Here is a 24,252-nt window from a genome sequence, read left to right as displayed (position 1 = left end):
GATAAGGGTCCTATTCTGCCAAGTACCCCAAATAACAGGCTTCAGAAGTGTGTGTTGGGGGGAGATAGAGTTTAAACCTTGGTTAAATCTGTTTCTATCCACCATGTCACCAGGACTTCTGGGAGAGGTCTCTTGTCGGTGGAGAGGTTCCCTAAGTTTAATTACATTTGATAGTTAAAATAGCATTGCTCAGACATAATTGGAAACTCTTCAGAATGAATTGAGTAATTTTTTTTTTTAATCTAATGCTTTTCTTCTCTCATTTCTTGAAATGTCTAGATACTGGCTGCTCTGCAGAAAGATAACCGGGAAATGGAAAAAGGAAGTCCTTCACTGAAACGTTAATGTTGGGTTTGCCTCCAGTGACTCCCAGGAAAAGAGCAAAAGTGGCAAAAGTATTGATTACTGTTTGACATGTTTGAGCCCTGCAAATCAAAGTGTTAGTTCAGTTACATTTAGTAGTAGAATAGCCTTAAGGGGGAGAGAAGAAAATCGAGGAGGAGGAGTGAAAAAAAAAAAACAGAAGAAAGGAAATTAGGGGATAAACCCCTTATAAATTAAACCTAGGCTTAGCCTTAAACTTTTAGTGGTATGCGCGTATGCTGTGGAGAGCATTACACATCCTGTACTTCTGATGAGGGCCATGAAACAAAATAGTATCAAGGGTTTGGGGTTTTTCTGAATTTTTTTTCTTAGCTGTTTTAAAAGACTGAATGTTCAGCAATGTTGGTTGCTTTGACAGCTATTCCCGTTCCATTCTTAGGCAGGATATATTTCCAATACCTGTAACAGTAGCTGGATCTGGATTTTAGATAACTGGTGCTTGAATTCTAAATGATGTAAGGACCATTTCTTTACAAATGCTTCTGATTTTATAGGATGTGGGTCCCATTTACCAAAGAAATCATGTAGACATAGAACTACATTCCTTTCTTTAATAAGAAAAAGTTAAGTAGAAAGTAAGCTTGGAAGAGAAGTCAAACTAGCAGTGCAAAACTAATTATTCTTCAAGATGCCTTGGAAATTTATTTTCAAATCCAATCTGGATGCATATGGAGGAAATTTCATTCATCAGACTAGATTGTAAACTCAACAAGAGGGTTCTGGTGTTAAGGTGGCATCATTTCCCAATTTGTACTCTCTTTCCTTGAAAGCCAAGGTCACTAAATGCACGTTTCCATGTGTCACTCTCCTGGGGCACTGCTGTTTCACCATGTTCTTGCCTACCATCCACTTACTGTGTGCCATGTGTCCAGTCATGGAGATGAAACTGGACTTAGCAGATAAACTGAGAAATGGTTAAAAGCAATTTTGGTAGCTACTTTAAACCAAGCTTTTCTCACTGGCAGAACTAAGGAGGAAGGGTGGTAGGGGAGCAGTTAATGTTTGCCAGTGTTGCTGCTGAAAAGAAAAGGTTTTGTGGAATCTCCTGAAGCTGCTGTTGCTGCCTCAGTGGGAAGGTTATGTGGAGCTGATCCACAGCGTGACAAGTGAAAGAAGTTTATTGGGAAATGTGCCAGACACCATCAGGATGAGTACAAGCTGTCATTTCTGAGCGTTTTATCTGACCTCTAATACATGAGAGCAAGTTACAGTGGCAGCAAATGGCCATTAAATAAGTCCCTCATACATTGTAGATCCTCTCTGCATTCAGGTGAATGTTGAAGGGCAAATCATGAGTGCCTCTGATTTACAAGAATGTTTATTGCATAGTGTGTAGTGTAAAACCTGTTTTATACTATTGATGATCATTGAAAAGGGAAAGGTAACTGAAGCAATATTTGTGTTAACTGTGAACAGGCGTTACTAAATCCTCCAGCTGTATGGTCAGCGGTTTCCCTGTGCTCTTCAGCTGCTTTATGCTGATTATTTTGGCATTGTCTGAATAAAAACAAGAAGAATAGTTGCACACTGCTCAACTCAACATACAGTGTAAAGGACTGTGGGACATAAAACACTGTCCTTTGGTACAGACATTATTTCCATGAGGGATAATTTGATTGTAATATTAAGAAGAGTGAGAACAAGATTCCCTGGTAAGTGAGGACTCATAATCACTTTGAAAGATGTGTAATGCAAATGCAGCCTGCAAGTCCAATACCTCACTGACCTCTTCCCCTGTCCACTTTGTGTAGCTGGTGTAATGGATGTGGTTTTTGTTGGTCATCCTAATTCCACCACAAGACATCACCTCAGTCATCACTTACTGAAAATAGACATTAAGATGTGATAGGAAACATGTTAATTCACTCAGAATTTGTACAGAATTTGTCCTCCAGTGACTGGTACTTGTATGCTCCATTGCTTTGAAGTGCAATAGAAAGCAGGAAGGTCAGTAAGTGTTTTTTAATATACTTTTTCTATTACTACAACAAATATGCCTTTCCATGACGAATACGAGAGGCCTACCATCCGAAACATTTGCACTATGCTTTTAAACGGTTTATGGAACACAGAGATCACTTTTTCCTCAATATACATGTTTAGGTGGTACTGTAACTGGCTTTGTGATTTAAGTCTTCATTGCAACTACATTTGTATTTTCTTTTAAAGCAAGTCTACAAGTGTGGCTCATTCGTCTGGTTAAAAAGCATTTTTTAGCTACTAGGTATCTTGGCAGCCATCGACAGCCTGTTCTTTCTCTCTTCTCAATAAGATGTTGAATGTAACAGTGACAGTGGGCATAGTTGTGGGGAAAAGGCCTGCTGCAACACTTGTGCACTGTTTGTTACTTGCAAATGTAATTACTTTGTTTTGTGATTTGATCTGTTCTTAGAAGTTGTATATATTTTCTAAATGATTTCTTTGTGTATATAAGGTATGTTCTTTAATGAAGAAACAGCAATGCAATAAGGAGCTTTGCACAGTTTATTTTCAAGCAAAATACATGTGAAAAAAATCATCTGCCTAAACATGCAATTATTTCAACTTCTCAATGACTTGATTTGAAGGTAATGCTTGAATTTTGATAAAAACAGAGCTGAGTAGTAATGGCATAGAATTTCTTGCCACTGAGCTTTTTCAAGTTTCTTGCAGTATACCAAATCTCTTAATTAGCTTATACAGAAATCTTTAAGAAATTCAGGGAATTGCATTATAAATTGAAAATATAATTGTTCAGGTACTTGAAAGTATCTGTAACAAGATGCATGAGATTTTCTTTCATGGAGCAAATGTCCCCATCAAGCAACTTTCTTTTCTTCATTTGTTTAAAAAAAAAAAAGGAACTGCTGCAATACATGAAAAGTACCACTGCACATGCAGCATATCAGAGAAACCAGAAAACTCCAGCCAGCTTTGGGATTCTTTACAATCTGCACTTTATAATAAAGCAGTTTTGCAACTTCGATCTGCAATCAATCAGTAATATTATTTCATTTAGTAAACAATTCCATTTGGAAAAAAAAGGTACCTTGTAACAGCTTATTTTTGAATGTTTTAAAACAAGAATGATATATAGAGAAGTGTTGGAACATCTCCTGTACATCATGTTTAAATTGGGTTATGTAGTTACCACGTTTGTTTTGTTTAGATATGTGTATCAAACTGGAACTTTTTTCAACTGTAAATATACGGTTTTGTTAAATAAAGTCATGTAAAGTTATCTTAATCAACTGTTGTCAGTGTAATTCAGATATTAAAACTTCCAGTACTAGTCTTTTTCTTCACAGGTGGCTTTAGCAATTTTTGTCTGTTCAAAAAGAGGACTTTGGGCTATTTGCTAATTGAAGGTAGAGGACTTTTGCTGATGATTTGAAGTTCTCGTGTTAAAATACCTGTTAAATACCCTGAGACATTTAGAAAATCTGATACTTACTGTGCCTGTGGTTTTATCCCTTTTCATACATCTTTCTCTGGACTAGGCCTGAGGTCTGATAAATGTGTTATGAAAAATAGTTGTAAATACATTTTTCTGTATTTTCAGAGTTCAGGAATGCTTAATACCTTATCCTGGCTTTGTTTCAAAAGAAGAAATCTTAGTTTTTTGCAAGTTTCATAATCACAAAGCATTTTTGTGCTTGAGTTAAGGCAGTGTTGTTTTACACCACTGACATAGACATAACTTCAGAACTTAAAGTGGAGAAACTTCCTGTTGCTAAAATGAAAAGAGTTTGAAGGATCAAATAAAAGAGGGGAGAGAAGGCAGTGCAACAAGAGTATGTGCAGAACACAGGCAAAGCCTCGGCTGCCGTGGTTCTGGTTAACCCAGCAAGCAGCTGTCCCACTTCCTTTCACTGAAATATCTCCTGATGTTCAGAATTTGTGTGTAAAATCAGATTTGTCCTCTCTAACACCAATTTGATACTGAAAGAGAGTTATATTGTATCTGTTACAGGAGTTGCACACATTTGTTCAAAACTAGATTTCGTTTTCTTTACTTGTTTTCCCAAATAATAATTCCAAGTTTCTTCAGCCATGCCCAGCAAGGAAGGAGGAGGGATTTGCTTTCTGGCTTTTATCTGAAAGCCCCTACAAGTAGGGGTCAGCCCAGCATAGTGACATTTCTGCGTTTCCAGCTGCTGGCTCAGCAGCTCTACAGGATTTTTCCTGAAAGTCCTGAAGTGGTATTTCAGTTCCAAGCACCCCACGTTTCTGCTGCAGTCTCAGGTTGTTTCTGCACAGGCTTTCAGGCTGTTCTCGGGCCGGCTTTGTTTTGGTCAGGACATTGCTCTGCTCTGACACATGACACCCACCAGTTCAGTCTTTTCACCTTGGCTTTCAGCTTCCATTAACTCGTTTTTCCATGAATTCCATATTCTTATGGACTGTGTTCGATACGTTCTTTTTGATCTCCAGGATTTTATCGCAGACAGCGGAGCTCTTTCATCACGTGCTCGCAGTCCATGGAGCGCCGAGCAGTCACGGTGGTTCCAACAGCTTGCATTTCACGCCTCAGCCTGATGTTTTCTGCGTGGGCCGAAAGGAGTACAACTAAAAGAAGAATAGCTCTATTTCTTTAATCCTCCCTGCCCGGGGAAGGGGCGCTTCCCTTTGGAATGTCCCGACAATGTCGAGGCTCCTCCCGCGGGCCCGGCCCGGCCCCGCTTCCCCCGTTGCCGGGCACCCGCCGGGCCCCGCCCCCTGCTCGCGCGCGGCCCCGCCCCCTGGCGGGCGGCCCCTGCGCGGCGGCTTCGCTCGGGGCGATCCCTCCCATTGGCCGCGGGAAGGGCAGACGGGTCCGGCTCGGCCAATCGGAGCCGGCTCCTCGCGCTGACACCCCCCGCGCCCGCCAGCCCCGGCCCCATTGGCCGGTGCTCGCCGCGGCCCCGCCTACCGAGCGTGCTGCCATTGGCGGCGCGGGCGCCGGGGGCGCGGCCGCGCGCGCGCGCGGGCGGGGTAAGATGGCGGAACTGGGGAAGAAGTACTGCGTGTACTGCCTGGCCGAGGTGAGCCCGCTGCGCTTCCGCTGCACCGAGTGCGCCGACATCGAGCTCTGCCCCGAGTGCTTCTCGGCGGGCGCCGAGATCGGCCCGCACCGCCGATGGCACGGCTACCAGCTGGTGGACGGCGGCCGCTTCACCCTCTGGGGCGCCGAGGCCGAGGGCGGCTGGAGCAGCCGCGAGGAGCAGCTGCTGCTGGACGCCATCGAGCAGTTCGGCTTCGGCAACTGGGTAAGGGGCGAGGGGCGAGGGGCGGGGGCGGGGGCGGTCCTCCTGCTCGGAGCAGCGGCCCTGACACGGCCCCGGGGCGCGTCCTGCCCGCCGAGCCCGGGCTGCCCCTCTCCCCGGGCGGGCTCCCGCTGCTCCGAGGAGCGCAGCCCGGACCTGTCGCTGCTGGAAGTTCTGCGTTTGCCTCCCTCAGCCCGTCCGTGTCACAGCCCTTGCAGCTGCTCTTAGCCCTGCTCGGCCTTTGCCGTCGGTATGTCCCAGCTGCGGGCTGGCTGCTCGCCTGCAGTGTCACTGCACAGCCAGACCTGGTTTGAAAAGCAGCAGTAAGAAAGCATCCCACAGTCACAGAATGGGTCGGGTCGGAAAGGACTCCAGCGGGTCACCCGGAGCACATTGCACAGAATTACATCCAGCCGGGTCTTGGCTGTTTCCGGTGAGGGAGGCTCCACAGCCTCCTTGGGCAGTCTGTCCCAGTGCTCAGTCACCTGCACAGTGAAGAAGTTCATCCTCCTGTACGTGTGGGACTTCCTGTGCATCAGTTTCTGCTTGTTAGCTCTTGTCCTGTTGCTTGGCACCACAGAGCAGAGCCTGGTCCATCTGACACCTCCCTTCAGACACTGATGGACTTTGGTGATGTCCCCTCTCGGTTGTCCCTTCTTGAGGCTGAACAAGCCCAACTCCCTCAGCCTGTCCTTTTAAGAGAAGTGCTCCAGTCCCCCAGTCATCCTCATTGCCCTCTGCTGGACCATTTGATTCATTTTTGATTGATTTGATTTGTTGTTATGTTTTGCTTCATTAAAGGTAAAGACTTTTTAAAAGCCTCAAAGTGTACAATCTTTGCAGCTTGCTTGGTTTTTAAATAACTAGAAAAGAATAAAAGTTGTTACTCTTACAGTAAATACTCTTTATTTCCACATTGCTCCTCAGTAATGTGCTATAAAGAAGCAAAACCCAAGCCGTGCAGTATTGGTACAGTTGGCTTGGGACTTGGAAAGCTCGGAAAGCTGGTTATGGTGAGCTGGTTTTGTGGGAGTGCCGTGGGTGCTCAGGAATTACCATGTGGTGCTGTTTTCGTGGCTTACCTGCCTCCATGCACTGCAAACACTCATCCAGAGCTGAAATCGCAGATCTGATAGAAACGGGGCCGGTATTGCCAGAGAAGTTTAGGTACTGGGAGTTGGCTTCTGAGGAGAAGGAAAGGAAAAAGTCCTGCTCTTTCCTGAGCGCTCACTGTGCTGCGGATGTAATGGGAATCGTTTCATCACCCCTCCTTTTGTTCTGTTTAGGAGGACATGGCTGCTCACGTGGGCGCATCCCGAACGCCTCAGGAGGTGATGGAACACTACGTGAGCATGTACATCCACGGCAACCTGGGAAAGGCCTGCATCCCTGACACTATTCCCAACAGGGTGACGGACCACACGTGTCCCAGCGGCGGCCCGCTGTCCCCCAGCCTGACGACGCCGCTGCCGCCGCTGGACATCTCGGTGGCGGAGCAGCAGCAGCTGGGCTACATGCCGCTCCGCGACGACTACGAGATCGAGTACGACCAGGACGCCGAGACGCTCATCAGCGGCCTCTCGGTCAACTACGACGACGACGATGTGGAGATCGAGTTGAAAAGAGCTCACGTGGACATGTACGTGAGGAAACTCAAGGAGAGGCAGCGGCGGAAGAACATCGCGCGAGACTATAATTTGGTACCGGCCTTCCTAGGGAAGGATAAAAAGGACAAGGAGAAAGCTCCCAAAAGGAAGATCACAAAAGAAGAGAAGGAGTTGAGGCTCAAACTGAGGCCTTTGTACCAGTTCATGTCTTGTAAGGAGTTTGAAGACTTCTTTGAGAACATGCACAAGGAGAGGATACTCCGAGCGAAGATTCGGGAGCTGCAGCGGTATCGGCGAAATGGGATCACCAAAATGGAGGAGTCGGCAGAGTACGAGGCGGCCCGGCACAAACGGGAAAAGAGGAAGGAGAACAAGAACATAGCTAGTTCCAAGAGAGGGAAGGAAGAGGGGAAAGAAGGTGAATTTGCTGCCATTGAAAACCTGCCTGGCTTTGAACTCTTATCGGACAGGGAAAAGGTGCTCTGCAGCTCTCTGAACTTGAGTCCTGCACGTTATGTGACTGTAAAAACTATCATCATTAAAGACCATCTCCAAAAAAGACAAGGAATTCCTTCAAAGAGTCGCCTTCCCAGTTACTTAGATAAGGTACTGAAGAAAAGGATTTTAAACTTTCTGACAGAAAGCGGTTGGATATCCAGGGATGCTTCATGAAATTCAGCCGATCTGAAAACACACAGCAGAGGCCCATTGCAGCCTCTAGGACTCCGTTATTTTTTCCTTCCCTCCCCAAAGATACAGAAACCATGTCGCTTAAAAACACAAAAGAGCAAATACATAAACCTCCACAGTCATCATGATCCATGGTGGTTTAAGTAGACTTTTGCTTTGGATCATGGAAAATACTTAATTGTGAAACTTTTACATTGGATTTCACTGCTTTTGGTACATTCTTAGAACAGATTTTTTCATGTGAACTTACTCAAGTCCGGTAGTCCCAGAGTAGTTGCTTTAGTCCGTACTGTTGGATAAATGAATATCAGTGTAATCCTTGCTTTTCTTTGAAGGTAGGAGATAGTTTCATTCACTGGAAACTTTCTTCACCCTTTGTTTTGTTTTTTTTTTTTGGTATAATGCTGGCAGCAAAGTGAAGCTTACAAAAGTCCTGTGCTCATGAGCAGGTGAGCAGGGACTTTTGTGACCAGTGCTAAGCTTTTGGAACATTCTCCTTAGTAACTACAGCCGAGGCGTGGGGACAGCGGGATGAGAGTTCCTGTCGAGACTACAACAGGGGTGAGCCGTGGCAGGGAGTGGAAGGAAGGAAGGAAATGTGGTAGGGGAGATGACTCCAGGGACTTGTGCTGTGGAGGGGGGTTCTTGAAGAGCTCCCAGCTGATCTGGGCATTGTTTTGACCTGAGTTTCCTGAAACAGACCCTTCTGAAGAGTTGATGTTTCCTGCTTGGTACTGGAGTGTCAGGAATCCCCAGCAGCTGTGGTGCTGTGCTCCAGAGGAGGGGTCAGCTACAGCAAGGTCCTGATTTGGGCCAGAAATGGCATTTTGGAGAATAGGCAGTGAAGTGTTTGGCAGAAGTTGAGAGCCTCAGGCAGCAAAATCACTGTTTTTCCTTGTTGGGGGAGCCTGCTGCTCCTCCTTTGGGATCTTAACTGCTGAGCTCATAGCGGCTGAGGAGGTGTAGCTATCTCCTGAATTTCCTTGGGAAGTCAGGGAAAGGGAAGATTCTCAAATAGGGCATGCTGAGATTGGCCTTTAAAAACAAAACTAACAATTGATGCAGATTTGGTCAAAATGCACAAAGCATTCCTAAGTGGAGTGCTTAATCCAGCCACTGTAGGGTTCTAATTGCACATGCCTTGAAATGCACCAGCCGAGGCACATTGAATCTGAGTTCACTGACAGCTACAAGAGCAGTGCCCCTTGGGAGGGATCTCCTCCAGTTCTGGCAGCTGCTGCCTGGAGTGCTGCTGGAGCCAGGCACCAGCTGGGATGTGACACAGCGGGAAACAAATGCCCAACCCACAGTACTGGTCTAGTAAGATGTATTGATTAAGGGAAAGATGGTGAAGGAAGATTAGAAAACTATTATTAAACTCATTTCGTCCTTCAATTCCCTGCTGGTATTTAACCAAATGAATAAAAACCAGTGGTTGCCATATGGAAATAGCACAGTTACTTGTGCCTGAGCCTCTCTGCTGGTCGTGTCTGGAGCAGGGAGCTGTGACTGGAGGCAGGCTGGGCAGGTCTGCTAGAGTGCAGGTGTACCAAACTTGGAACCTGACTGGCTTCAATATGAGTGCAAGATCTGGAAATGTCATCTTGCTTTGATGCTTTGGGCTGTAGTCAGTGAGGATTCCACAAAATCTTAAAACAGTATTAATTCTGCAGTTTGGCAGAGGTATTCTGATCAGAACTGGGTTTCATTTAATACATCCAGCATTACCAAACTGGTGTTACCAGTGAGTTTAGCATAAAAGGGGTACAATTACAAAGCCAGCATTTCTAAGGAAAAAAAAAAACCAAAACTCTAGTGCCTTTTTCTTTTGAGCTTATGTTCTGTCCCTTCAAAAAAGGTAAGGGCTATGTTCTCTGGGATGTAATACTTTGTTTGGCTTATCTGTAAGTGGTTTGTTGTGGCATATTCGAGACAAAACTGTCTCTTCTTGGCAGCAGTGGAGCTAACTGCAATGTGCTGAGTAGCTTTAATAACCACTTCCACCTATATGCATGTAGAAGCAGCACACAAGTTCATAAGGTATAAACCCTTGGTTATTTTCTCTGTCCTACTCCTGTGGGAAGGAAGCTCAGTCTTTCTTTTTAGCATTCTAGTTATGCAATTTGGTTCTTCTGTAACTTGTTACTGAACTGCCATAACATGCTGTTTTGGAAGGCTCAATTCTGCATGTAGCTGGGAGTTTAAGAGAATTGTTTTGGTTTTGGTTCTTCTGGGTTTTTTTCCATAAAATCTGTGATTTTCATATTTCTACACAGTTTTGGCACATCTGAGTTAAACTGAAGCAATAGCATAAAGCCCATCTGAACAATAACTTAGGAAAAAATCTAGGCACCAATGAGTCATTTAAACGTTGAAGTGAATTCTGCATTTACACTTTGTAGCTTCTTAATTCCTCAACCCCTCCAAAATGTTTCTTTGGTGCTAGATGTAACTTATTGAACATCAAAATGAATGTAAAATAAAAGTATTTTTAATGTATGCAATATGGATATCAATATTTATTTTGTACTTGCAAGCTAAGTCAAGGTGGTAAATGTTTGCTTTAGCAAATATTAGTCCCTTGGAACGGGCTTCCCTAGAAGCAATGTCTCGTTTTCAGCTATGCTTTTAATTTTAAAGGTGACTTGCACTAGAGGATGCTGCTGTTCCATATTTCACATGGAACTGATTTAGTCTAAGCATTCCTTTGTTACGAGCTGCTGGTTTTCTGTTTGATTGCTTATAAATTGAGATGCAGTTAATGTTAATCCAGCAATTTACTACAGCTATGCTGCTTCTCTTCTGTGGTGAAGGGGCTGAGATGGCAAAGAGCTCTTTCAACTTTTGTATTTTGTGTTGATCTGGAAGTGCTTCCTGTACTGTACAAATAATCCAGCCTTCACGTTGCTAATGACAAGGTGTTTTATATGCTTAATGCTCTTGACTTTTCTAATTAAAGTTATTACTAATGATAGTATCTGTCTTAACAGCATTGATGTAAGCCTATGGAAAAGCAACACTCTCTAACCTGTTGAAAATACTGATCTTGTGCTCTGGGTGGGGGCTGTGCTGTGTGTCCATCCCAGTGCTGTGTTGGAGGTCTCCCATCTCACTGTGTGCCCTGCCCAGTGCTGGGCTGGGATGCTGCAGTGTTGTGGCTCCAGCCCCTCCTGCCCCTGCTCATGGCAGGCCCAGCAGGCAGTGAGAACAGGGTCTGCAGGTTTGCACTACTCTGTGACCATGAACTGCCTTGGAGGTAAACTAGGCTCTGCCCTTACTCTCTTGTGCGGCCGCTGCATTCGATTCCTTTGCAACTGGAAGAGGCTTCCTGAACCTTGTGGTTTACTCTTCTCACAAAATATTTTTGCCTGTGCCCCAGTCACTCCTAAGTGATGACACATTAAATACTGTGAAGCAAGATACCCTGTGAGCATGTTCAGCTCATCAGCTTCTTTCTTCCTTAAAGGGAACGTTGCATCCATTTGAAGTTTACATTTGTAGCTGTGCCAGACACAAATGCCTGTGCTGAAATCACACAAAGCCTAACTGCTGTTGTGCACACAGCATTTTACTAGATTTTTGCATTGTGTATTGGTAAATAAACTTGTATTAAAGTTTCTTTCCATGACTGATTTAACAATAATGTAGCTTGGGCAATGAGGAAAATGGCTTAAGTCTTTGCAATAACAATTGGAGCTGCATTGTAGCTAAATGTGATGGGTGGAAATGTGGTCTATGAGATAGCTAGTACTGCTGGTAGCTTTGTTGGGTGCTTAAGTTTCAGAACTACCTTCCTCTGTTCCTTGAATTCTTCAGTCCTCCTTCCTGGGTTGTGGCAGAGTGCACAGGTGGTTGGAGCTCTCCACAGACTGACCCACTCCAGCTAAAGTCTTTCTGAGGGCAAGGAAGGGGAACCACTTACATGAGAGACTCAGTTACCAGCTTTAAAGATGACCCTTGTGCTGAACATTAACAGGAGCTTGTGTTTAAGAACACCCCTAATGAATTGGTGTAGTCCAAAAATGACAGTTTGTGTGAAGCACTGGGAAACTCATTAACAAAATCTTCATCTGCTAGGGACCAATGTGCCCCTTTGTTTTAACTCTCTATTACAAAAACTTCTATACTAAGGACATTATTATTATTACGTTTCGTTTAGATCCAGAGGGATTGGGAGGTGACATAACAGCACATGACAGTTCTTTAAAGGTATATAAAATGGAACCTGGTCCCTTTTTGACATCAGTTGTGAGAACAGGTCCCAGTCAAAGTGCAACAAAACCATTTCTTCAATCCTGCTTCCGACAACTATAGTGTGCTCTTAAACCCAGAGGGAGGAAAGATACTTCCAAATTCACCTTCAGGATATGGAATCCCCTTTTTTCCCTCTATTTTTAAACTTGATCTTTGCATTTTTTTTCCTTGTACTAGATTAGTTTTAAAAAATTAACATTGTAGTTGCCTTCACACATCAAATAATTACACTCCTTCCTCTGCCCAGTTGAAGCATTCTTTCATAGAGTTGAGAAACAATGAATCCTTAAATATGATTAACATGACTAACCTCCAAACAGTTTTATGCACTTAGGCTGTTCCTGGTTAACTGCTTAATTCCCATGAAGGAAACCAGCACTGGGAAAAATGTCTTAAGGAATGAGTAATGACTTCTCACCATGAGCAGGCCCACTGTTCAGTAAGCTCTTGGCAACTCTGTATCTGAACCACAAATATAATCAATATTTGATTAATAAACTTTAAGGTAAGAAGCTCCTTAATCCACAATAACCAGAAATATGGTAAAAAATTCAGAAGTACTTACTTTTTACAGGACCTAGTAACTTCCCTAAGTTTGAAGATTCTGTCCTGTGTGTTAACAGTGTGGGCTTTCAGAATACAGGACAGATCCTTTGTCAGTTGTGTAATTTGCCAGGTTCCACCCACTCCTACCCAGGTGACCGGACAAATGTCCTTCAGGTAATCATGTGTTGCATGGAGAAAAGGTCTGGTGCAACCTAATACCCAAGCTGAGTAAATGTAATAAAGAAAATGAAACTAAGTTCACACTTTTGTTTGAGCCACTTACATGCAATTATTTATATAATTCTAAAAGAAATCATGTACCAAACTCTCAGCAACTCACTTCTTTGGGTGTTCTGGCTCTCATCAGGATTGTAACTACAGTTTGCATAACAAACTGATTGCAAAGCTGGAAGTTACAAGACTATAAAAATTGTTTAAACCAATTTATACAACATTAAATTAAAAATCCAGAGATAGGATAAATTCTATTGGTTCTTCAATGCCATACAAGTATTAGATGGTTTTCTTGATTTAATGTTAGTACAGGACAAAAAGGTTGAACAATTACAAAAGATATCTAATCTCCATTGCCATTTATTTACAGTTCACAATTCACACAGGTTTCAGTTTCAGTTGTTGAGAGATTTTTGAATAGACAAAACAGGGCATTTATCACACCAGTGTGTAAAAGCTGATGGGTGCTTGCAGAAGGAAGGTTACTTGTACTGCATCACCCACTTCTGCAATGTGAGATTCTAGAAAACCAAAGGAAGTGTTTGAACCACTATCTGCATTTTCAATCTACACACAGTGATAAACTTGAAATTGTAACATTCTTGTGAGCGTTTCATTCTTTTCAATTTAATTCACCATCTCAGGAGCAATAGTTGTAAAAAAACATTACCTAATCTAAAGCATTAGAGGGCTTAATGGCTCTTGTAGTTCACATTGAAGAAGACCTTATGGAACAGTGATGTTGAAGGCCACTAAGCAGGAGAATTTCATCGGTTACTTCATTTTCACTGGGAAACCTCAATCAACTCATTTAAACCTCTCAGGGAGCAGAGGAACGAGGGAAGCATGGTGTGAGAGAAAAACCATCCAGCTGTTTAATAGTTGTATGGCATTTGTAACTCTCAGCTTGAGCAGCTAAGGGTCTTTGACAACCCCCACCAGGGCGGGCCGCAGCGTGCGCCCGTGCAGCTTATAGCCGATCTTGGAAACCAGCGCGATGGTGCCGGGCTCCTGGCCCTCCACGGGAGTGTGGAACAGCGCCTCGTGTTCATAGGGATCGAACTTGGCTCCCACAGGGTTCAGTCTGAGCAGCCCGTGCTTTTTAAACACTTTCTGAATCTGGACTTCTGTCATGACAAGACCTTCGTATAAGCTCTTCAAGTGAGGATTATCATCTTTAATTTCTTCTTTTGGAACGCTTTCTGTTGCTTTCTCCAAAATGTCTGCAACTTCTAGTAAGTCCTTACAGAAGCTCTGGATCCCTGAAAATGTATAAAGGAAGAGAGAATGGGATTAGTCCACTGAGGGAAACCCCCAACCTCACAACCCCAAAAGCTACAAAAATAATCTGCACTCTTTGACTTTTAAGAATATATCTGATACTGTAATCATTTGGGGTAAAATATCCTTTCCAGTTTTGGATGAGAATAAAGAACTATTACAGATACATTGAAATCCACACCATCTCCTCTACTTCTATGGAAAAAAAGTGACTTCAACTTAAAAGAGTTAAGTTAGGCTAATGACCTAACAGTAACTTCTCACCAAAGTTACCAAAACTTTCAGATGGCTTCAAGTAGTTTCCTATGTCTCTCTCATCACCTAACATTCAAAGCATTACGTTGCCCTATTCCTACCTATTAATCTGATGTCATAAAAAAATTTGCAGAAGACAAAATATGTAATCAGACTGATGAAGATTTCAAGAGATGAAACAAGGATTCTTCCTTGAATGAAAAGAACTTGCACCTCTCCCTCCTTCTACAAACCTCTTTTACAGAATCAGCAGCTGTGCCTTGCAAATACTGAACTATTTCCAAATTAATCATAGTCCTTGTCCTGAAGCTGTTCTCTGGCTCACACTAAGAGAATCTGGACTAATCTCACTTAAGGCATTAGCAATCAAGAAAAAGTTAAAACAGTTCAATAAATTAACACACTTCTGCATAGAGGTAAGCAAAAGACAAACAGCACAGGGTTTTGGTTTGGTTCTTTTTTAAGCCAGATTCAGCCTTTTTAATTCTAGCTCACATTCTGGATGGTTTTTTTTCCTTACCAAGAAGTGATATGACCATTACCAGAGGCCACATCTTTGGTTTAAACAAAACCCCCACGACTGCAGAAGCACCCTGCAAGACCTGTGGGGATCAGCTAGTTCTCAGGAAAGGGTCTCTCTAACAACTGCACAACTCTGTAGAGACTCAAGCTCTTTACAGAACAGTAACTAACAATGTCCAAGTAGTTCCAAAAATCTGAAAAAAAACCTGTCAGTTTTAAACTAGAAACTACAGCTGTGATTGGGGCTGAACTGTACCCAATATAGAAAAATCAGCTGTCTAGTTATCTGGATCAAACCAAATAACCAAACTCTTCAGAAGGTGGTTTGGTTTGTTTTTTTATTGCATACATTATATTTGCAAATATCTCTGACTGCAACTCAGAATTTATGCAAGTCTCAGAAAGGAGTTTCTCCTTTTTCAACAGAACAAGCAGCCATGCACGAGCAGTAGAACTTACAAATTATATGTAATCTAGTTTTCAAGATAAATTCATTTCCATTGTGCACCTCCAAGCTCAGACATGACTCCAAGTCCTTTGCAGTAAGTAGAACACTAGTGAACAACGCGTATTGCAAATCAACCTCAGGATGAAGCACTCAAACATCCAGGAAAAAAATGCAAGAGTACTATTTCTTACAGTACCATTAACTGAAGACAATGTATTCAGAAATTAGAACTTGAGTACTGAGAATTAAAACTATACAGCTGTGTATGGTGTGGGGTGAAAAAGAGCAACTCATTTTTCAAGGTAGTGGCAGTCAAACACCAGGATAAAACAGCACTCTGCTGCTGCAGCATTTGCACACAGCTTCTGTTTTACAGATTTGTGTTGGAAATATCAAAAAGCTAAATCAGATGCTACTAGCCTGGCTTTTGAAGGAACATGTGCTTCTAGCACTCTTCACAGCCAGTGATTGTGCATTTCTAGCACTGAAAAGAATCCATTCTTTCAGAGGATTACTTCTATTTGAAAGCTATTATCTTCAACAGAACAGTTATTCAACTGTAAAAGGCTAAAAAAACCCCCACAAAAATATCCTAAAATCAAAAAAGAACTAAATTAAAAACAAACACTAAGAACAAAAAACAACAAAAACCCCCAAACAAAACCAAAAAAGCAAAACAAAAAACCTCAACCAACCCAAAAAAAACCCCCAAAAAACAACCAACCAACCAACCAACAAAAAAGCCCCCAAACAACCAAATACCCCCCTCCCCCCAAAAAAAACCCCAAAACCAATCAACCAACCAACAAAAAAGTCCCCAAATAACCAAATACCCCCTCCCCCCAAAAAAACCCCAAAACCAAAAAAAACCAAACCACCAGACACCCAAACGTGAAGGCGAACCAATATTCTATGCTCTTGCTTATGTCTGAGACCAAAACACATGAAAAAGGCAAATTTCAGGCTGCAAAACTTACTAAAAAAATCTACAAATGCAGTACACATTGTAGGAAACTAGATACCAAATTTAAAGAAAATGTCAACTGTTGACTTCAGCAGTTTAAGTCTTGCCCTTGGCTGGGGAGATGGTCACAATTCTGATGCAAGCCGAGGAACTGTTCAAACCTCTCTGCCTCAAATGCATTATTTAATCAAGTAGTCAGAATTACTGGGAAGTACAACTTGTCATTACTGCAAGGCCAGTCAGCTTCATTTTTCCAGGCTTTGCATTTCCTGGGTCTGACTGAGTAAACACCAGAGGAGCCTCCACTGACCGTATAACTTTGCCTCTTCCACCAGTTTCTGGCTTCTCTGCCTCACGTTTTCTGCATCTGCCAAGGCACGCTTGTACTTCTCCTAAAGAAAAAAAAACAGTAACAGAAGTTATTCCTCCCAGTCAGGCAGCTGACAATAATCCAGCATATTTAGTATAAAACAGCATTTTAAACAGTTTTATACCCTAAATCTACCATCTAGGGTAATCTGAAAGAACATGTCCATTATCACACCATCCCTCCTAGCAAGACAAGTTTGCTTCACTTCACAAGGACAGAAATGAGGGAAAGGAAATCAGATGGTTTTTCAAACTCTTAATAGCATTTGTCAACAGATTAGCTGGGAAAAAAGTTCACTTTACAGATACATAAAGTTCTATGAACCCAGTATTCCTGCTTTTTCTGCTGTGTACTCCCAGAAATCCTTCATCAGTCATGAGGTACACTGACACTACAGCGAACCAGATTCAACCCAGCCATGACTTTCAAACCATCTCCTCCCTCTCCATAAACACCACAGAGTGCCTTCAGTTTTCTCAGCCTTTACAAACTACAAAGCCTAACTCCCGTGTTGTTTAGGTCACGTTTTGGTCTACTCCTGGAAATATGGCCATTTACCAGCAGATGCACTACGATGTGAAATACAATAAAATTAATAAAATAAAAATCACACTGAGTGCTTTACCAACTAACCCCGAATGGCTTCCACCCTGAATATGCTTGAGCTTTGTATGCCAGTGAAGACTCAAAACAGAATAAAAATAGCCAAGCTGCCTGGAGAACTGCATTAAGCAACCAACAACAGAGACATTAAATGACATCTCAAATTTTTCCTGTAGAACTTTGGCAAGGGCAAACTCAATCCACATATGATCCACAGGTGCTGGTTCTATAGAAGGTCCTGGGCTACCTCTTGAAGTCTCAAATGTCAGAAAGACATTTTATATAAAGCACTCATTAAATCTTAGCTTAATGCCCACCTCCCAGGGCATCCTTCAGATGCTGGAGTTGTGCACAGGAGAGAAAGCAAGATACACGAGGCCACACAGAAGGGATGTGATGCTTCAGCCTAGAGTCTGAAGGGCTCTCCAACAGAAAAGGTTTGAAGCTTCCTAACTACGGCCTAAGTACAATATTGTACAAAAGCTAAGCACCATTAACTCCGACCTTTGGAAAGTCAGCAGCGTTTCCATGCAGTCTACTGTTAACACACACAAATGCACACACCACAGACACATTCACACCCTTCCGTGGCTCCCAGAAATTACTTCCCCTCTGAGTGAAACCTATGTGAAAATCAGTAACAAGTTTTCTGGCTGGAAAAGGTCAAATTCTATCCAGAAACTGGAAAGAAATTATCCAAGATCTTAATTTTGGACCAGGGATGCATCCCAGATTTTGTAACACATGTACTCTTAAGTTTAAAGAAATTATTAAATTGTGGGTTTTACACAACTAAACAGGAGTCAGATAAAGGTATCCAGATTGTGCACTGAGATCCCACAGTTCAGGCTCTTGGGCACACAGCTTGTAACCTGTGCAACCTAATAACCCAGAGACACTTACAGTAACTTCCTTTAGTTGTTCTTCCAGTTTGGCCTTTTCTTCAGCTAGCAGTTTTTCAGCAGTGCTGGGTTCCACCTTCTGCTCATTTTGGCTCTGACCCTGGTCCTCTTCCAAGTTCTGGCCAGTATTTTTCTGCTGTGTTGCTGCACAAAGCAGTCGTGGAGATGTTCTAAGGCAAAAAAAGATGGACATTATTATTCTGTTGCTCATTTTGTAAGATATCAACATTTTCCAGATATAAATGATACTTTGACACATACAATTCCAAGCCTGTGAATACTGCATGCAGAACCTTCCGTCAGAAATCTCCGACCATTTACACTGCAGCAGTAACTAACTGCTGCAAGACAGCAGCTTTTAAGTGTCCACTGCATTCAGTTTACAGACACAGAACTTTTAACTACGCGTTTTCAGCCCTGTGCTCTATGAGAAAACAAATTCCATGATGCAATCGCCGGCAAGAGCCTCCCAGAAAACACCGGCGCAGAGCCGGGCCTGGCCGCTGGAGCGGCACCCCCGTGCCGCCCGTCCCCGCCGTGCAGCGGGCGCGGGCCTGCCCGCACAAACCATGGCTCTCCATCGCTCCCCGGCCTTCCCAAGGCTCAGCGAGCTGAGCTGCCCAAGGACGAGGCTGCGGGACCAGCGCCGCGCTCACACGAGGGCTCGTATCCCGCCCGCCGCACGGACACTCCGGGCCTGGAGCCTGCAGGCTCCCCGCAGTGCCGGGCCGAGCCGGGCAGGGCCGGGCCGCTCTCCCGGGGAAGGGCAAGGGAGCGCAGCGAAGAGCGGCGGGGGTGAGGGCGGCCCCGGCCCGGCCCGGCTGTCGGACGGGGCTCCCCAGGGCTTGGGACCCCAGCGCGGCCGGACCGCGCCTCGCTCTCCTCCCGGTCCGGCGGTGAGCGGGGCCCCGGCCCAAATGCCCGGTGTCGGGCGAGCGGCGCGGCGCGACCCCCTCACCTCAGCGCGACGCTCAGTAGCGGGAGGCGCGGGCGCAGCGCTCCCCGCACGCACTGGGCCACGGCCGCCATGGCGCCTTCCTGCCCGCCGGCCGCCTCGGCCCGCCCCTCGCGCCCCGCCAATCAGGGAACCGGCGGGCCGGGAGTGACGCGGCCGGGAGCCAATCAGCAGAGCGGACGCGCAGCCCCGGGCCGAACAGGCGGCTATTCCGGGGCGCGGCGGAGCGCCCAGAGGGGCGCGCGCGCCTCGCCCCACCGTGACGCGCGGCGGGCGGGGCCGCGGGCGGGGCGCGGGCCGGCGGCCATTTTGTCTGGTGGCCGGGAGGGGGACAGTCGTCGTTCTGTGGGTGCCGCTCCTGTCATCCGCGTCGTTCGTGTCCTAGCTGTGACTGGAAAAGTTTGGAGATTTTAGCTCATTTTAAGTGCTGGATAACCCTGTTAACAACAACACCATGTAGCACCCGTCAGCAATTTGTGCATCTCCACACAGAAGTTTCAATCCACACATGCTTGCTGTAACTGCTGTGTGTACTCTTGCTGGACAATCACTTCATTTAATGAAATCTTCAGCTTTCATTAAACGGGATAATGTTGCTAATCCACTAGTTCCAGATGGGGCCACCTGCCTGTACAAGCTGTTTGTGCAAGTGTCCGGTGTAAGTGCAGGCTGTGGGAGGCCTGCCCCGCGGTGCTGGGAGAGCTGAACTCGGGCAGTTCGCCGGTTGCTTTGTCAATATCTTGGTAAAGGGGAGGGGGAAGAAAATCAGGGTCACATATTTATTGTACAGCCGTGAGGCTGAGTGCTGGATTATACACAGATGCCTGAACACCAGCTGTTAGCCTCATCCCTGCGCGCGTTTGTGCACTCTCCAAATGAAATCGGAAGGATAAAGATCCAAATTCCGTAATGCAAATTTAGTATGTGTTATATTCAAGTGAAAAATTATACTAAGAAAGAAGGTGTAGAAGACATTTTTGGCTTGTTTCATGAGGATCCCATGGGACCTTGCTCAGTACAGTGGAACTTTGCCGGGGTGCACCAAGGTTCCAACAGGGCCTTTATTCAGCAGATGGCTTTGCCTGGCTCGGGCTGTGCCACAGCCTGTGCAGAAAGCAGGATAAATGGTACATGAGGTCTGTGGCCTCCTACCACGGCAAGTTTAGATCCACTGAGCCTTACTTTGCCCGTGGCTGTTCTGTGATGTGACACTGGTACATTCCCATAGCATGGCAAAGAGGAGAGTTGCGTGCCATGTCCTGTCCACATGGAGTGGTGGTCAGTATCTGCTTTCCAGAAACTTAATGAGCCACAAATTTCAAGCTTTATCCTCAGAAATACTGAAAGAAATAATTGAGGAAATTTATTAAGATAATGATGAGAAAGAATCATAAAGAACAAGGAGAAAACAAAGAACAGCTATAAAGGATGATAGCTGCCAAAAGCCATGAAGAAATGAAACAGAGAAGGCAATTGGATCTTTAGGTCTGATGTTTTTAAAATGTTTCCTGAAAAAATTATTCCTTGTAAAACCTAGACAAGGTTTCTCTCATATTTCTTGTGGGTTGTTTTTGCCCATATCTGGATGTAGATTCCTCTTTCAGCTTGTCTCCATTTCTTTGCTGCCCACCGTCTTTGGAAGTGGTGCTTTATTAATGATTGATCACAAAATCACAGAATTGGTAACAAAAGGCTGAGAAGAGCCCACTGCCAACATATCTCAATAACTGAGGATATATATTAGACTTTATAAGTCTGGAACAATATCCTGCTTGTATTAGAAGCCATTTACTCCAGATGACATTTCACTGGCCTTCTGCAAGTAACCTTTCAAGATAAGGGACAGTGAAAATGCATTTTATTGTGAGTCGTGCAAGTTGAACAGCTGCCATGAAAAACCTGCAGCTGGCTTAGATGCTGATGGGTCAAGACCAGACAACATCTGCAGCTTCAGAAGAAGAACATGCGAGTTTACTGGAGCTTGTTTGCATCATGGCTGATGTTGGCTGTAAGTACTCTCCCACTCAAGACTTTTTCATGTCTTGTTTTGACTCAGGCTATTGCAGGCTGATCTGGGTTTATGCAGAGTTAGCTCAGGAGTTGGGTGTTTTTATACTCAGCTACTGGATATTCAGCATCTGTTGCTGGACCTGGTTGGCTGTCATAGTGTTCAGGGACAAGCACAGTTTTCTCTCATCCAGTCTCTTCCCTATCAAGCAATCTTTACTTCTTCACATAAATACTTGGTTTGAATATGAATTGGAGATAAATAATGCCTATTCTGCATTCTAAGCAGTCAACCATCATCCCTGCATAAGCCATTCACTTAAGAGTTGGACTCCATGATTCTTGTGGGTCCCTTACAACTCAGAAGATTCTGTCGTTCTGTGAACCAGCTGCCACTTTTCAACTTGTGGTTTGAAAGTGATTCTAACCTCTAATTTCTCTGAGCTAGTGATAGAATTAAATAGTCAGGATAGCATTCCTACTTCCTCCAGTGATTAACTTTGTGGTCTTGGGCAGTTATTTGACCACATTTCTACATTACTACAACTACAATTAAGGACAGTAATCTTTCAGGACTTTACAAGAAAGTTGTGTAGTGAGCATGAGGGAATTGCTGTGATATTTGAAAAATTCAAAATATCAACTGAATAAATATCTTATTATTAATATTGCACTTAGAGTAAAAAAAAACCAAACCATAATCCTTCAAGATGAACAATGCCACAAATGTAAGATCTGTGCTTGAAAACTTAAATGAAAAATTAAGGCATTTCTATTTCTCTTAAAAAAAAAACACAAAAAAAACAAAAAAAAACCCCCAAACCTTGTTCAGAGTCCTAATGCTAAGATGTAGTTTATTGATATTCAAGCAGCAGACAGAATGGCATTACATTTGTGTTTCAGATATGAACTTTATTATTAATGTTTTGAGGATAAAGAAAAAGGCTATTGTATCTTCTCCAATCAAATGTTATATCCCAGCCAGAGCCAAATATTGAGCTGTGGTGGGAGTAAGCTTGGGGTGGGAGGAGGGGGGAACCACCAAAAATATCTCTGTAAATATTCTAGCAGTGACCTTTCAGGCCAGTAACCAGGAAATACCTAAATCAAATTAAAAAATATTAATGTAGCTGTAAGACTGTTACTGAACTATATAGCAGTGAAGACAAACATTAGTAGCTCTGCCCTTTAGAAAAGATCACAGATCAGACCACACAGCCACAGTGTTGCACAGTCTGCTCTGGAAAGATGCCTAGTGGCAAATTAAGGGACTGATCCTTGTGTATAAAATAATAGCAATTTTTCTTCTGTAAGGGTTATCAAGACTAAGAATCAGATACTCCATGGGTCTATTTCAGACAGAAGACAATAAAGTTTAACTTGAATTCAGAAACTTTTAATCCTGAAATGCAGGTTAGGATGTGTATGTAGGGAGACAACCTTATTTGCTTTTAATTAGAGCAGTACTAAAATAGTTAATCTGTGCATTCAGAATTTATCACTTTTAATGTAAACATTTTAAGAAAACTCTTCCCAAGAGTGAATATGTAATACTTACATTCTGCCTGGTTTCTCCTTAGGCTGAAAATACAGAATCATACATCTTGCTCTGATTATAAAGAGTAATTTTGAGTTCCCATAGCCTTTTGCTTACTAGTTTGAAGGGTGTATTTTGTAACCATCTTGTTGCCTGGAGAATGTTGTCGCTGTGTTGGAAAGCTGATAGCTGTAGCCGCAGGGCTCTGAAGAGCGCTAATTAGAGCAATTTAGAATAACAAAAGTTCTGTTCCTGGGAGGACACCGAAGTGTTCCTTTCCCAAAGCAGCATGCCACAATTTCAGAGGCAATTTATTGTAATGTAATGCATAAGTCATCTGGTATCCCAAGGATTTACAAATCTGGCTATCTATTGCAGTTCTCTTAGCCCTCGTACTATTGTGGACACTCATGTATGCCTCGTGTAGCATTCCTGGAGTGATAAAAATGGAAAAACTCTGTCAATCAGGCATTGTCTATCTTACTTTATTTAGTTACCAGTCAGAACCAAGCTGTTCAAGTGCACAGAAACAATTTACTGTCATGCTGATGTGTCTTTCCACCTTGAGACAAAATTATTGAGCATTGAGAGGAGAGTTGTCATATCTGTTGTGATTCTGAGTGTGGGGTTATAGCTTTTAGTAAGATTTTTTTTCAAAATCAATTGTTGCCTCTCAGTTTACCAGAACCATTGGACAGAAGGGGAGATCAGCTCTCTGGTCACATTCAGGTTTGCTAAAAAGACACAGTTGTTGGTCTCTATTTCTGCACATAGGCTAACAATGGAATGGTACCTTGACATTCAGATCTACGTTTTCCTCTCTTAATTTTTCCTTATGGTTTGATGAATTAGTCGCTGTGGGCTTGTTTCTGCTGCCTTGGTGTACAAGTGATTTGTATTAGTCAGAGTGAGTGGTGTACAGTGAAGGATTGCCAGCCAGATGCTGGCAAATAGGCGGCCAGTAGCACCACAAAAGCCTGAGGTGGCTATTTATTGCTCAGGTGTGACTTTCTCCTTCGCTTATGACATAATTTTTGTGATGACTGATGTGTTGAGCAGCAGGGTTGGTTGGGCTGGTTCATGGAGCTCTGTTTCATCACAATGTTTCAGGGCTCAGAATCCCAGTGCAGTCCCATAGGCTGTTCTCTGAGCTCCCAGATGGTTGACAAGGGGGGAATGCTCATTCTGCTGATGTTGTGCAAAGGTTTTGAAAAGCTATGAATGAAAGAAGTGTAAAGCAAAATTTAAAAAATATTATCTTCTGTTTTTATTTAACTCTAGAAAGAGGCAAGATCTTTTAATTGTAATTCTGTGCCTAATTAATGAGGGGGTGAACACTCCTGTTGGACCACTGCTGTGCTCCATTTAATCCTAATCTGGCTAGATGAGTTTGACCAGAATGGGGACAAGCAGTTCAGCTAAAAATGGTTGTAGTGGGAGGGAATAAAAAGCTTTCAAAAATTTGCCA

General features: G+C 43.6%; 3 protein-coding genes across 5 annotated transcripts in view; 2 read left to right on the top strand and 1 right to left on the bottom strand.

Moving 5' to 3' along the window:
* Nucleotides 1-3,610, top strand: part of TBC1D14 (TBC1 domain family member 14) — a 65,073-nt gene extending 61,463 nt beyond the window's left edge. For all 3 annotated transcript variants that reach the window (XM_041458312.1, XM_041458302.1, XM_041458321.1), the window contains one exon: nucleotides 280-3,610. In XM_041458312.1, the coding sequence (XP_041314246.1) occupies nucleotides 280-345 (66 nt within the window). In that variant the 3' untranslated portion in view covers nucleotides 346-3,610. The remainder of the gene's footprint in view (nucleotides 1-279) is intronic.
* A 1,702-nt stretch (nucleotides 3,611-5,312) lies between these two features.
* On the top strand, nucleotides 5,313-11,544 carry TADA2B (transcriptional adaptor 2B). Its single transcript, XM_041458476.1, has 2 exons — nucleotides 5,313-5,612; nucleotides 6,896-11,544. The coding sequence occupies exons 1-2, from the start codon at nucleotides 5,343-5,345 to the stop codon at nucleotides 7,886-7,888; spliced, it is 1,263 nt and encodes a 420-aa protein (XP_041314410.1). The 5' UTR covers nucleotides 5,313-5,342; the 3' UTR covers nucleotides 7,889-11,544.
* A 1,738-nt stretch (nucleotides 11,545-13,282) lies between these two features.
* GRPEL1 (GrpE like 1, mitochondrial) lies at nucleotides 13,283-19,378 on the bottom strand. The gene is made up of 4 exons (XM_041490624.1): nucleotides 19,244-19,378; nucleotides 18,287-18,455; nucleotides 16,721-16,802; nucleotides 13,283-14,202 (listed from the first exon to the last, which is right to left on the bottom strand). The coding sequence occupies exons 1-4, from the start codon at nucleotides 19,312-19,314 to the stop codon at nucleotides 13,856-13,858; spliced, it is 669 nt and encodes a 222-aa protein (XP_041346558.1). The 5' UTR covers nucleotides 19,315-19,378; the 3' UTR covers nucleotides 13,283-13,855.
* Nucleotides 19,379-24,252: the final 4,874 nt, after the last annotated feature.

This window comes from Pyrgilauda ruficollis, unplaced genomic scaffold, assembly GCF_017590135.1.
Source record: "Pyrgilauda ruficollis isolate IOZ18807 unplaced genomic scaffold, ASM1759013v1 scaffold1, whole genome shotgun sequence".
Classification (NCBI taxonomy): domain Eukaryota; kingdom Metazoa; phylum Chordata; class Aves; order Passeriformes; family Passeridae; genus Pyrgilauda; species Pyrgilauda ruficollis.
This window is presented reverse-complemented; position numbering and strand designations above follow the sequence as displayed.

What these genes read in the sequence shown, in the direction of transcription:
- TADA2B (XM_041458476.1), top strand. Translation starts at nt 5,343, where the DNA reads ATGGCGGAACTGGGGAAGAAGTACTGCGTGTACTGCCTGGCCGAGGTG. An exon ending in AGTTCGGCTTCGGCAACTGG is followed by an intron (nt 5,613 to 6,895) that starts GTAAGGGGCGAG and finishes TGTTCTGTTTAG; the next exon opens with GAGGACATGGCTGCTCACGT.
- GRPEL1 (XM_041490624.1), bottom strand. Translation starts at nt 19,314, where the DNA reads ATGGCGGCCGTGGCCCAGTGCGTGCGGGGAGCGCTGCGCCCGCGCCTC. An exon ending in AACAACTAAAGGAAGTTACT is followed by an intron (nt 16,803 to 18,286) that starts GTAAGTGTCTCT and finishes TTTTTTCTTTAG; the next exon opens with GAGAAGTACAAGCGTGCCTT. An exon ending in GGAAGAGGCAAAGTTATACG is followed by an intron (nt 14,203 to 16,720) that starts GTCAGTGGAGGC and finishes ATACATTTTCAG; the next exon opens with GGATCCAGAGCTTCTGTAAG.